Here is a 14,081-nt window from a genome sequence, read left to right as displayed (position 1 = left end):
AACGTCCCATCGACAACGAGGTCATTAGCGACGGAGCACAAGCTCGGGTTAGGGAAGGATGGGGAAGGAAATCGGCCGTGCCCTTTCGAAGGAACCATCCCGGCATTTGCCTGAAGTGATACAGGGAAATCACGGAAAACCTAAATCAGGATGGCCGGACGCGCGATTGAACCGTCGTCCTTCCGAATGCGAGTCCAGTGTGCTAACCACTGTGCCACCTCGCTCGGTCACCCTGCAGACATCTATTTAAGGATCTAGGGATCCTCACAGTATATATATATTCACTTATGAAATTTGTTATTAATAATCCAGCCCAGTTCGAAAGTAATCTTCACTATGCAGGGTTAAATCTGACTTTGGCACAGAAAGGGGTAAATTATGCTGCCACAAAAGTCTTTGGTTACCTACCAAACAGCATCAAAAGCCTGACAGATAGCCAACTAACATTTAAAAATAAATTTAAGAATTTCTAGATGACAACTCCTTCTACTCATTGGCTGAATTTTTATATATAAATTAAGGGGGCAAAAAAAAAAACAACTTAAACATTAGTGTCATGCAATATTTTGTGTAATGTAATATCTTGTACAAACATCTTTTATTAACCTGACACGTTCCACATCATTACGAAGTGCCGTATTCATGATCTATGGAACAAGTATTAATCTAATCTAAGTAGTTTATCTTGTAGCGAAATTGAAGAAGGTGGTTCCTGTGTGTTGCTATGGGTAGAGGTTATACTTGACAATCGGAATAAATTAATAAATGGTTCCTTTTACTGACCCCCCAACATATATGATTCAGTTACCAAACAGTTTGAAGAAAACTTGAGTCTCATTTCAAATAGGTATCTCACCCATACAGATACAGTTGGCAATGACTTCAATGTGCCCTTGGTATTTTGTCAAAAATACACGTTTAAAGCCAGTGGTAAGTATACAACATCATCCGAAATCGTATTAAATGTTTTCTCTGAAAATTATTTTGAACAGTTAGTTCAGGAGCCTACTCAAAGTGTAAATGGTTACAAAAACAAACTTGACCTCTTAACAAAAAATAAGCCTAAGCAAATATGAAGCTCGTGACTGGTACAAGTATCAACGACCACAAGCTGGTTGTAGCAAGACTGAGCTCCATGACATCCAGATCCATCAAAAACAAATGCAAAATATATCTGACACGTGGCTTAAATTCAAAGAAATAGTATCAGTGGCAATTGTGAAATTCATACCATATAAATTAATAAAAGATACTGATTTGTGGTACACAAAACAGATTTGCACACTGTTGAAGAAGCAATGAAAAAAAACTTGCCAAATTTTAAAGAATGCAGAACTCCAAGATGGATGATATTTCACTGAATTTTGAAACTTGGGGCAGACTTCAATGCAGGATGCTTTTGATAGCTTCCACAACAAAGCTCTGTCTTGAAATGTAGTAGAAAATCGAAGGAGATTCTGGTCATATGTAAAGTACTCCAGCAGCAAGACACAACCTGTAACTTTAGTATGTGATACCAGTGCTAATAATATCATATCTCAAAAGCGGAGTTCCTAGACACAGTTTTCCAAAATCCCATCTCCAAAGAAGATGAAGTAAACATTCCAGAATTCAAATCAAAAACAGCTACCAATATGAATAACTTAGAAGTACATACATTGGTGGAGAGAAGCAGCTTCCGTCACATTGTAAAGCCAAGTCTTTTCGTACAAATTGTATGCCAGTTAGGTTCCTTTCAGAGTATGCTTATAAAATAGCTCCATACTTAACAGTCATATACAACAGCTTTCTAAATGAAAGACCCATATGTAAAGACTGGAAACCTGCCCAGGTTACACCAATAATCAAGAAAGGAAATAGGAGTAATGTGCTGAATTACAGGCCCATATCACTGATGTCAATTTGCAGTAGGATTATGGGACACATAAGTGTTTGAATATCACGCATTACTCAAAGAAAATGGTCTATTGACATATAATTGGACAGATTCGTAAACTATCATTCTTGTTAAACACAATTAGCTCTTTATTCACATGAAGTAATAAGTACTATTGACAGAGTATCTCAAATTAATTCCTTTTTTCTAGGTTTCCAGAAGCTTTAGACTCCATTCCTCATGCGAGAATTCTAATCAGATTGCGTGCTTATGGAATTTTCTCAGTTGTGCGACTGGATTTGTGGTTTCCTGTCAGAAAGATCGTGGTATGTAGTAATAGAGAGAGAGTCATTGAATAAAACTGAAGTGATGTCAGATATCCCCCAAAGAAGTGGTAGAGGCCCCAATCCTAATCTATATAAACAATTTAGGAGACCATTTGAGCAGCCGTCTTAGATTGTTTGCAGGTGCTGCTGCCATTCACCATCTAGTACAGTCATCAGAAGATCAAAACCAATTGCAAAACGACTGGGACACAATATCTGTTTGGTGTGAAAAGTGACAATTCACTCTAATAAGGAAAAGTGTGAGGCCATCCACACGAGTACCAAAAAGGAACCCATTAAACACTATCTTGTATGAGGAACAATTGCAGCCATAAATAGACATCTAGAATAATAGCCGCTTAGCGGCTCTTGTAAATAATTTATTTAATGACCAGTTCCATAGCTTAGAAGTCACATCATCAGGTTAGATCAATTAAATTAGAAAAGGTATTTGCTGCAGTTGTGGTCTATTATAGTTACAATCAGTAGGGAGAAATATAGCAAATTACTTACATGATAAATCATGACATTAAACTTGCAGCATGGACAGGACCAAACATTCCTTGTCTCTGAATAAATGATGCAATTAGTGATTCTAATCTGATGGTTAATTGGTTATGTGTGGCCTGCTATCATCCTTTCCGGATTCATGGTAAGTATTTTTAATTTCTGATGGGATGATCCAAACCATTATTGGTTTTATGTCACATTAGTTTGGGCGGATATTTCTTGGCAATTCTTAATGTTGTTAAGAAATGTCTTAGGCACTCTTGAGGAATCATGGACCCGTGCTTTCTGCTTTCCTGAGGAATCGCTAATTTTGTCATTTATTCATACACAAGGAATGTTCAGTTCCATCCATGTTGCAAGTTTAATGTCATGATTTAACACATATGTAATTTCCTGTGTTTCTCAATATTAATTGGAGCTATAGTAGAGCACAATTTTAGCAAATACATTTTTTAATTCAACTGATCCAACCTGGTGATGTGGCTTCTAAGCTATGAAACTGGTGGGTCATTAAATAAATTATTTATAAGAGCAGCCAAGTGCTTATAATTCAAGAAATCAGTTAAAGTTCAGTTAGATGATAAATCACACAAATCTAAATGCAGTCAATTCAACTAAATACCTAGTAGTTACAATTAAGAAAACTAAAATGGCAATGATCATAAAGATAACATTGAGTGAAGGCAAACCAAAAACTGTGCTTTATTGGCAATATTCTTGGAAGATGCAATAGATCTACTAAAGAGACTACCTATGTTATGCTTGTCTGTCCTCTCCTAGAATATTGCTGTGCAGTAGGGGATCTTTATCAGATAGATTTAATGGACGACATTGAAAAAGTCCAAAGAAGGGCAGCTTGTTTTGTATTATTGCAAAATATGGGAGAGAGTGTCATGGATATGGTAACCAAGTTATTTTATTAATGCCAACCTACATAGAGATAAATTATCATCAAAATAAAATAAGAGAAAGCAGAGCTTGTACAGAGAAATTTAATTGTTCATTTTTCCCACATGCTGTCAGAGAGTGGAGTGTTAGAGAAATAGTCTGAAGGTGGTTTGATGAGCCATCTGCCAGGCACTTAAGTGTGACTTGCAGAGAAGTCAAGTAATGTACATGTAGATTCTGTACCAATAAACAATTAGGGACTATCATGGGGAGAAATAAATTTAAAAAAGGTATGCAATGATATGAACAACTTAAATTGGAAGGAACACATACAAAATGTTGTGGGAAGGGCTAACCAAAGACTGCATTTTATTGCAACGGAATCTTCTCACGAAATTCCAATCACCAATTTTCTCCTCGGAATACCAAAATATTTTGTTGACACCAAGCTACATAGGGAGGAACGATCACCAAGATAAAATAAGGGAAATCAGAGCTCGTATGGAAAGATACAGGTGTTCATTCTTTCCGTACACTATACGAGATTGGAATAATAGAGAATTGGGAAGGTGGTTCGATGAACCCTCTGTCAGGCACTTAAATGTGATTTGCAGAGTATCCATGTAGATGTGGATGTAGATATCTTCTTCTGAGAAACTGCTACATTCTGCCTGGGACTACATTTTTGCAGTCCAAAAATCTGTGCAATATCCCATAGTAGCAGAAAAGCACAACAGTCTTGAAATTCTGTAAGGGCGTTGTGGTTGCAGAGATATAATGAATATGGACACAACAAAATCGCAAGAGAAGTGGAGAGTTGAAGAAGTCACATAGGTAAAGAATATAGAGAGAAAAAAAATCAGCAGAAAACTACAAAATTGCTGCTTTCGTTTTAACATTCAGTTCATCACTACTTCCTGAATTCATCAGTGTTTGATTTGTTCATCTAAAGATAAGACACTTTATACTAAATCCAATGTGACACCATAAATGGCACCTCAGTAGCATGCAAGGAGAAAACAACTTATAGAAAGTATAGGAAAGTAGCCCATAAAGCAAGAATATGCTATTCATCCCCAGAAATGTGGCTAAGTTTGCCAAATGCATATCTTACATGGATTTGGAATTGTACTGTGTACACAAAACAGAAAAATATACTGTGTACACAAAACAGAAAAATATCAAGAAATAATAGTAAAAATTGCAAGCAGCATGTACCAAAACCAAAAAGGACCATTAGGTTCTACAGCCTCTTGTTTTTGCCCATCAGCTTTAAGAAAAGCAGCCACAAAAGTTTGTATCCTCATGCAAACACAGTTATTAGACAGCTCCGGAAACACTAGTACCTACAAAAGCATTTTCAACAACAACCAGAACAGTGAAATAAAACTCCTTCAACTAGAGCTGTGAGAATTAGGTAACACACAATCTGAGTTACACTGCAAAATCACTCATCTTTCTCAATCAAAATCCATCCAACAAAATCAGAAAATCTCTGTGAAAGAACAAGTCACAACCAAAGAAAGGAGCAATGAAACCATTACTGGTATTATCAGATTGTGTATGTGCTGATACTTTCCGATTACTTCACAATGTGAAGAAAATTGGTCTGGTGGTGTATGATGATAAAATAAAATACAGAATGATTAAAAAATAAAGGACACATTTCATGCAGACAAACTTTGAACCAACATGAGCAACATGCATTGCCCAAGAAACGTTGAAACATTAGCCCATTTCACTCCACATAGGAATCAACAGGTCCCTGTTTATTAAATTGACATCTTCAACAATTAGATTTCTCAGATATTGAAGAGTTGCTGCCAAAGGTGGAAAAAAGGCTCTTGTCATTGAAGGTCTGAGGTCGGGTGACCTGGGAGTGCAAAATCAATGAACAATATCTTGTCCACTTCTTCCAATCTAACATTGTGGGATGGTGTTTTTAGGATAACGTCGCACATCAAAGTGAAAGTGAGGCTTGGTGCCGTCATGCGTAAAAATGAAATCATTGGAATGTCTGTGAAGTTGAGGTAACAAATAATTGTGCAGCCTGTCCAGGTATGTCATTCCTGTCACAGTTTCCTACACAAAAAAGAGAAGTCCATAAACCTGTGAATGGAAATGGTAAAAAAAAACATTCAGTTGTGGTGAGTCTCTTTGTTGTTCAATGTCAGTGCCAGGATTCTGTGACCCCCCAATTTTTTGCATTATGACAGTTTATTTTATCTGACAGATGAAATGTTGATTTGTCCAAAAAGATGAATCATTCAGAAAAAATATCCTCTGCTGTATCATGGAGAACTGAAATGCAAAATTCGTTCCTTCTGTTATGGGCGCCAGGATGTGATTGCTGCAGTAACTGCAACTTGTAAGGCATCATATGCAGGCATCATTTCAGAACAGGCCACACCATTGTTTGAGGAAGTTAAAGTTCCTGGCCTAACCATCTTGTGGACTTCTCAGGGCTCCATGTGAATGCATCTTGAATCTGCTTGACATCTTCATCAGATGTGCATGGCCAACCAGTGCTCTTCCCATTGTATATGTAACCAACTCCCATTAAATTGTTATATGCCATTCTTAAATCTGCTTGTGCGGAGGTGGCTTCTTGCTGAATCAGTGGTGGAATGCATGTTGCAGTTGAACAATGGACTGACTTTGCGTAAATTCTAACACACAAAATGATTTCTCTTTTATTATAGTCGCCATGTTGCTACATCAACAGTGTAGCTGTGTCAAACTTTGAACTTTCGTCTATCCAGAGACATGTACAATGTGTTTCTGTCTTTATATAGTTTGTCTGTAATAAACAACTGAAATTTTTTCTTTCTTTTTGATTCATCCTGTATCTTGTTGTATCATGCTGTAAAGCTCTCCTTCCTTCCATTATTGTTGATGGGCATACATTTGAATGTGCTCAAGAATTAAAGTACCTGGGATCCATGCTGCATAATAAAAGTGAAGTGGTGAAAGAAGTGCATTAACGAATAATAATAGTTTGTTGTTAGCCTGAACAGTTTATTCCGATCACATCTAATATCACAGAAGAACAAGATTCAGCTGCACATGACACTTGTACAGTCGGTACTTTTATATGGTTGTAAAACTTGGGTGACATCAGCAGCAACTTAAGAAGCCACTTGTTCCTTCAAGAGAAAGGCACTTCAAAATAGCTATCGACCTGTCTGTAATACCATTGATTGTAAATGGGAATTAAAAACAGAAGACGACCTGTACCAGCAATTTGGAAAGTCACACATTGCTCAAATATTAGGGCAGAAGGGGCTACAGTGATTTGGCCACATATTTTGAGTTGATGACTCACTCCCATACCGAGTCCTCCCTTACCAGCCTAGTGAGAAATGTCCCAGGGGATATCCAAGGATGCAATGGAAGGATTGAGTACGAACAATCCTTAAACAAGTGGATCCCACAGCGATGGAAGGCAATGCTAGAGACTGGCAACAATGGGTTGCCATCTGCGGTATATAGCTCCTCTGTAGTGACTGACTGACTTCTCTTTTTTAATTTGCTTTTTGTGATGTGTTCCTTTATAGTTCTTTTACAGTGTGCAGTTTTTTTATTTCCTTCTGTATCATTGTTTTTGATGATAATGATAAGGATCTAAGATAACAGGTGTGTTGCTGCATCTTCTATCACATAATCCACTTGATGTTGCTGCTCTAGGAGACATCATTGATCAACTGTCCTTGCCTTTTCTCCTCCTATTTTGATAATTTAATGTGCATCAAGAGAAATGAGGCTCCGTCCATTACTGCTGAGTACAGGGAAATCAGCACACTTAAGTACAGCAAAGAAAAAAGCCTCGGCCGTTGCTTTATCACTTTGTTCACTTTCCATAAACAGTGCAGAGCAGTGGTGAGTTTCAGATGACATCCATTTGAATGACCAGTTACCTATTTTTATTAGTATGTCTGAAAGGAGGCCACCATGATGGCTTCAAAGCAGAGCCAACTGAGTACTGCAAGGTCAACTCTCTACATTTGTACTAAATGAAAGTGTTCTGGACTTAGTGGATCATGCCTCTAAAATGATCCATCATGCTGTAGAAGCATTCATCCCAGTCATCAGGAAGAATCCCCTGATTGAGTGATGGATGCTGTACAGAGAGAGAAAGATGGTTCTGTGGAGATTCAAACACAAGTCTGCTTAAAATATGACAGCCTTAGCAGTGGCAAGAACAATAGCCAGACGTAATTAAGGACACCAAAAACAGATGATGACAATGAAGTCTTGGCTTCTGTTAACTATTTCAATCGATCATCAGAGACATTACAGATAGTGTTATCACAACCACAAAACATGAAATTCCTTGGTTAATGACCAGTCATGCCTCAAACTAACATTAAATGCAAGCCTCAATCCTTGTCAATAAATTACATAAAATCATTAAACGCATCAGCAGTCCTAATTATACTAGACAAGGTACTATCTGTCTTGATTGCTTTTTTATTGTATAAACTTTATAACTTCTCATGTTTCATTTATGAAATCAGTTAAGAAGTCAATTGCAAGATGTACGTATCTTACAGCACAAAATGTTACATGCATATATCTAAAATTGAGACGCACTATATTAAGAGGACATTGATACACAGTATCACATCAAATGTTGCTGCGTACAAAAATTCTGTTAACTAGCGCTACAGTTTAGTGATCTGGCTGCTTTAAGTAAAACAAGCTGTGGTCATTAGATGGCATTAGTACAGATGTGCAGTCAAATGTAGCATTAAAGGTTTTATTGTTTTGCATACAGTCATTTACTATAATAAATAAATAAAATCTATAAATGTAATAATAATGTGCTATGGAGTAGAGTGACTGTGGAATGAAAAACATGACACAAATTTATGAAATAACCAAAAGTTCTTTAAAAAAGGCACATGTAAAAGCTAAATTTGTGTAAAACAGGAATGGTGTAACATAAAATTGATTTTATTTTACCTTTTTATGTTATATAGAAAGTGCTTTAAAATACACTGGTGTCCAAAATTAAAGCGACAAACTGCTATTTTCCCGTTCTGTGTGTAATTCACAATATAATCATACAAACTGTCAACAGATATCTTTACTATTGTGTTCTGCATGGAAAATGGCATTCCAATCAACAGTCAAATGCACCAGCAATGACATCAGGGCACCTATCAAGTGGGGTAGCATTATGGCACAGAGAAGGCGCCTACAGACTCACTGCTGTAGAGGGCCATAGGAAGAATGGAAGCAGGAGAGTCGCAAACTAATGTGGCCTAATGGCTGAATGTGAATCATTCTGTTGTTTCTCAGCTGAGGCAACAGTCTATAGAGATGGAAACTTTATTCCGGAGACCAGGACTGGGCCGACCACGTGTGACATCAGAAAGAGTGGACTGTTGTTTGGCTGTAAGGACCCAATGGTACCGCCTCACTACTGCACTGCAACTGGCTTCTGACTTTGCAGCATCCCATGGACGTATTGTATTGAGGCAAACATTGCATAGAAGGCTTGTTGGATACCTGCAGTATGTTTACCTTTGGAGTGCCTTCACGGAAGGGCATGTCTAGAGTGAAGCCGTCAACATGCCACTTGGACGGCTAAACGGTGGGGCAATGTTCTTTTCACAGATGAATCCCAGTTTGGTCTGGAGAGCAATTCTCGATGGATTCACATCTGGAGGGCACGTGGAACATGATTTTGGGGCCCAAACATTGTGGAAAGAGACTGATATTGAGGAGAATCCCTAATGATATGGGCAGAGATTATGTTGACCACTCAAATACCTCTTAATGAAATTTTATGGCTAAATCAGCAAGATTTAACTGCTGTCAGGTACCATGAGGAGATCTTGGGATATCATGCGCAGTTGTTGTGGGGTTCTGTGGACCCAGACTTCATATTGATGGACGGTATGCTCGACATCATAGAGCAAAGGTGGTTGACGTTCTTTTGGAAATGGGAGATATTGCATGCATGATGTGGCCTGCTCGCTCTCCCGATTTGAATCCCATAGAACATGTCTTAATTTGGATCCAGCAGACCTGTTCTTTCTCATTTTGGATACCATGTGCCCTCTACTTCAAGTTACCCGCCTTTCCACGACCAGAATTGTGTAGGTCGTTGCCCATAGGAGTCTCGCTCCATTACAGTTTAGCAAAGCATCATAATACCTTTAAAACTTCTACAGTATTTCAGTTTTTCATTTGTTACCTTACCACTAGGAATTTCTTCTGATTCATTTCGAGTTCTTCTGGTCTCTATGGTGCTTCATAATCACACGCAGACCGTGGCTCAAGGGTCAGTTAGACCTGCCATTGATCTGATGATGCCCTACCATCACCATAGGTTCGTGTAATTAAAATTTTTTTTTTTACTCTTCTTTCCCTCCATCAGATAAAGGAGAGATTAGGGCATAACTTAATTCTTTTATGCCCAGTCTAGATAGCGTTGGGGCAGGGGGATGCCAGTTTGGCATAATAAGTTGTCTCATGCTAAATTACTTTCAAATTTGTGGCTCTTATGTAGTCACTGTAAGGGATTCGCAGCCTGTGATGCTAGAAATTCTGTACTCCCCTACTCCCCTGTATAACAATCTTTAATTCTCATTTTGTGTTATCTTGCTAGCAAGTTTTTTCTGGTATTTCTGCCTTGTAGCTACAACCAACTGTTGAAGTCAATTTTTCTAGCCTAACAACTGACAGTCTCATATCTATGTGGACCTATTCAACATTCTCATTCTACAAGGCTGTCTCTTTTGGGTTTTCATATGCAGCTCAGATAGCTATGTTCTACATGTACCGTACCTACCACAACCAATTCTACATGACCTACCACAACCAATACCAGAGTGTTCCAATTTACATTTACTGATTGTAGATCTTCTCTTGGTAATATCCTGTGAACACCTTGCTTGTATTTTACCTATACAGGTGGTTCAGTATGTTGGTGAGATTTTGTTTTTGAGATTCATTTATTGGGATCTGTGAGGCTTGTTCCATACAATACATACTACTGACAGTTTAAAGTCTGTAGATCTTTACTGGCAATGACATTAATGTAATTCACCTTCTTCCATACTCTTTGATTTGTCAGTATGTAATCTATTACTGTACCAATTTTCTCATCCTAACTGTTTCTCATTATCGTACAGGAATCCATTACCTTGATGAAGGTGTTGCCCAGTGTCAGGTTGTTTTTCATTCACAGGTTCAGTAGATAGTCTCCCTCTGCATTTCTACTTCCTAGCCCATGAGAGCCCAATATGTATTCATATCATTTTCATTATGAGCCACGCTGTGCAGTAAAACCATCTGTTTATTAGATTTTCACAGTCCATATGGAATTCCAGGTTATGAGGAGTTTGGCATTTTCTTCTTTTGAATGTCCTATTTGTGATGTGTTGGCTTGGAATATGCCGCAGTTTTATATCTCAACTTATTGGACAGTTTTGATTACCCTTTCACTAAGAAAATGAACATAATTGCAAGCATCTATGTCTTTATGTAGTAGATGTCCCAATTCCATGCTTAGACTCTGTTTCATTTCCAGACCAGTGGAGTCTGATCTAAGATTTCTTCCATTTTCTTCCCTTATCTCCAGGAGCAGAGGTTTTCTCCTGTCCATGACACTGACCATCTCTTCAATTTTGTTTTGTCAACTTTAGAATAATCACTGTACCCATTATGATAATCTACCTGTATTTGGTTCTGGTAGCTGGTTTAACAATCAGGTGGAAATCAAACTCAAAAGAGCTTGACATTGCTGCTGTGAGCTTTCTGTTTCACATCTCAAGCTCATTTTCGTTTTGAAAGCCTGCTTTAATCCACCACTCACCAGCTGCTGGTATCACGGGTCCATCAGAACCCCTTTAGATGTCACTTTTCAGGGTTCCTATAGGGTGTGCACAGCTACCATAATGGTCCAGGGACTTGTTCTCAGTTTACTCCCCCCACCCTCTCTCTCTTACACAGGTAATCCCTGACATCATGTCGTTGCACTTTCTCCTTTACCAGTTTTGCTGCAGTCTAGGCAGTGAGCAACTGGGGTCTGTGTTCAGCACATCTGAAGATGACAGAGAAGCTATCTCATTGAAATATAATCATGAAATATGACAACATTAACTCGGCTGCGAACTCTGAAGAGCCTCGAATATATATTAAATGTGTTAACTGCACAAATCTGTTGCACAAAAGATAGCATAAGTCTTTCTTGATAAGGAAAGAGAATTTTTATGAAAAAGGAATATTCCTAGTAGTTGGATGTTACGAAGATAACATTTGACATGGTCCATCTTGCTGTATTTTTGTCAGTAAAACTGAGAAAAATTGATGTGAATAACTTTTACAACCCAAGTTTTAGAGTTTTTAATATTTGCTTTATATTTGCAGCTCTTTGAAACTTCTGCCAGAGATGAAAGTGAATGTGATAATGTTGAAGCCATATTTCTAACTTTGGCACATAAACTAAAAAATCATAAGCCAATGATGCCACCAAATAATGCACAAAACAATGTGTCTCCTGAAGCATTGCACCGAGCAGATGTTATCTCCATCACACGAGAATCAACACACACATATTCATCTGCAAGTAGTGATAGCTCTTGTTGGTGTTAATCGTGCTCTGAAATGGATAGTTGTCGGAGATGTTATGCCTAAGAAATTTGACAAATCCTTGGAGAGATTGTATTTGAATTGAAAGTTGAATTGAAATTTCTCTGTGCCAAGGTCTCTTCATTGACTATCAATAATATACTGAGTTTCCTTTTTGCAAGTAGTGTGTAATGTTCTGAAACTTGTGATTCATTGTTCAATGAGATTTTAATTGTAGGCTATAATTAAACAGAATATGAAACAGTAAACAGAGAACCAATTGTGTTCATTTATACATATTAAATTTGTAGAATACATTTGTAATTACCATTAATATTATTTTGTGATTATTATTTCTTTGCATCAGAAATATATTTTATGTAATAGTTATCCTCAATTATGGGTTTTATAGTTTATATATTAATATATTGTAATGAACTTTCTTGTGTATTGATAAAGTGTGAGTAATGTACAGGTTGAATTTTTGTAATAACGCTGCCATTTCTTAAGGGTTCTAAGTGATCTAATGTATAGATTTCAGAGTAGATCTACATTCGGTCTCTGATGGTGAGGCTGTATTAAGAAATACTCTGTTGAGGATGACTACGTAAAGCATGATTTATTAATTAAGTATTTAATTCTCAACTGTGATATTCAAAGACTGTCACGCATTGTGAACTAAATGTATGAAAAAGTAAACGTAAAATGAAAAGCAATGATTGACAATGTGTAAACAGTTTTAATAAGTGAAAATGGCAAAATTTACTGATGCTCATTGTTGCTTTTTTGGTGGAAATATTTACATATGCAAAACAGTGTGTTAAAAGCTACATTCAGTTTAGAATAATGTCCATAATTTTATATTATCTGCTTGATGGGTGAAAAAAATCCTGCATTCAAAATATCAGCCAATTTCTTCAAACATCAGTAGTGATAAATTCAGGAAATTCATTGTTCATTGTAAATGAATATATGCGCAGTTTACAAAGCACTGTATAGTACAGTATAACTGTGGGTTTGTAATTTGTGACAACAATTGTTCAATTGAAAAATTATTTGTGAAACATATGAATTCATTCTTTTGGTTGAAAAGAGGGCTGTCATTTCACATTTCTGCTGTAAATTATTAGTCTGAAACATTATGTTATTGTGTGAAATGAAACATCAAACATGAGAAACAAATCATGTAACATTCTGTTGTTCGATATTAAACCAAATTAACACTTGCATTATCTATATCTAAGTACAGAATATATTCTGCAAATCACTGCACAGTGCAGGAATAGATTGCTTTTTTTTTTTTTAAAAAAAAGACTGTTAGTGGCGAAATTATTCATATTAAAGTGAAGGCCCTGTATTATTTTTCAGCACAATATACACAGTGAATTGTCCATATCAGCGCACTTGGTGAAGTGGCTAGGGGGACTGCATCTGATAAGAGACTGTCAAAAAATACTGGTGGAACATTTTTACTACTATTTTATACTTAAAGTACAAAAATAATACATCGTTTCAAATAGGCTGTAGTGTTATGAAGCTTTAAGTGGCTTTTTTGAGCTTAATTATTTCTTCGATTTTGATAATAAAGCTCAATGACCATTATACTTTGTTGAGTCAAATTATTGCATCTGCCACATATTATTGAACATGACAGCTGTGTTCAGTACTCACTGTAATTATAGTGACAGTGACTTTGAAATATGCTGGTAGATTGTTTCAGTAACTGCTTATAGGGGACCCTTGACAGAAGGTATAATCTACATTTGTTCTTTGTGAATCAATGTACTAGGGTGTTTGGATGTTCATGATTCACAAGGACATCTTTATAAAGATGTGAGTGAAAATTTTCATTCACATGGAGGACTGAACCAGGAAAAGTGTTCATGGACCATTATCCT

The 14,081-nt window shown here is 37.0% G+C and overlaps 1 protein-coding gene across 1 annotated transcript in view; it reads left to right on the top strand.

Moving 5' to 3' along the window:
- Nucleotides 1–13,482, top strand: part of LOC126094772 (putative Ras-related protein Rab-33) — a 107,186-nt gene extending 93,704 nt beyond the window's left edge. Inside the window, exon 4 of the mRNA XM_049909322.1 lies at nucleotides 11,983–13,482. Within this exon, the coding sequence (XP_049765279.1) occupies nucleotides 11,983–12,207 (225 nt within the window). The 3' untranslated portion in view covers nucleotides 12,208–13,482. The remainder of the gene's footprint in view (nucleotides 1–11,982) is intronic.
- The last annotated feature ends 599 nt before the right edge of the window (nucleotides 13,483–14,081 follow it).

This window comes from Schistocerca cancellata, chromosome 8, assembly GCF_023864275.1.
Source record: "Schistocerca cancellata isolate TAMUIC-IGC-003103 chromosome 8, iqSchCanc2.1, whole genome shotgun sequence".
Taxonomy (NCBI): Eukaryota; Metazoa; Arthropoda; class Insecta; order Orthoptera; family Acrididae; genus Schistocerca; species Schistocerca cancellata.
The sequence above is the reverse complement of the archived record's forward strand: the minus strand, read 5'-3'. Positions and strand labels throughout refer to the sequence as shown.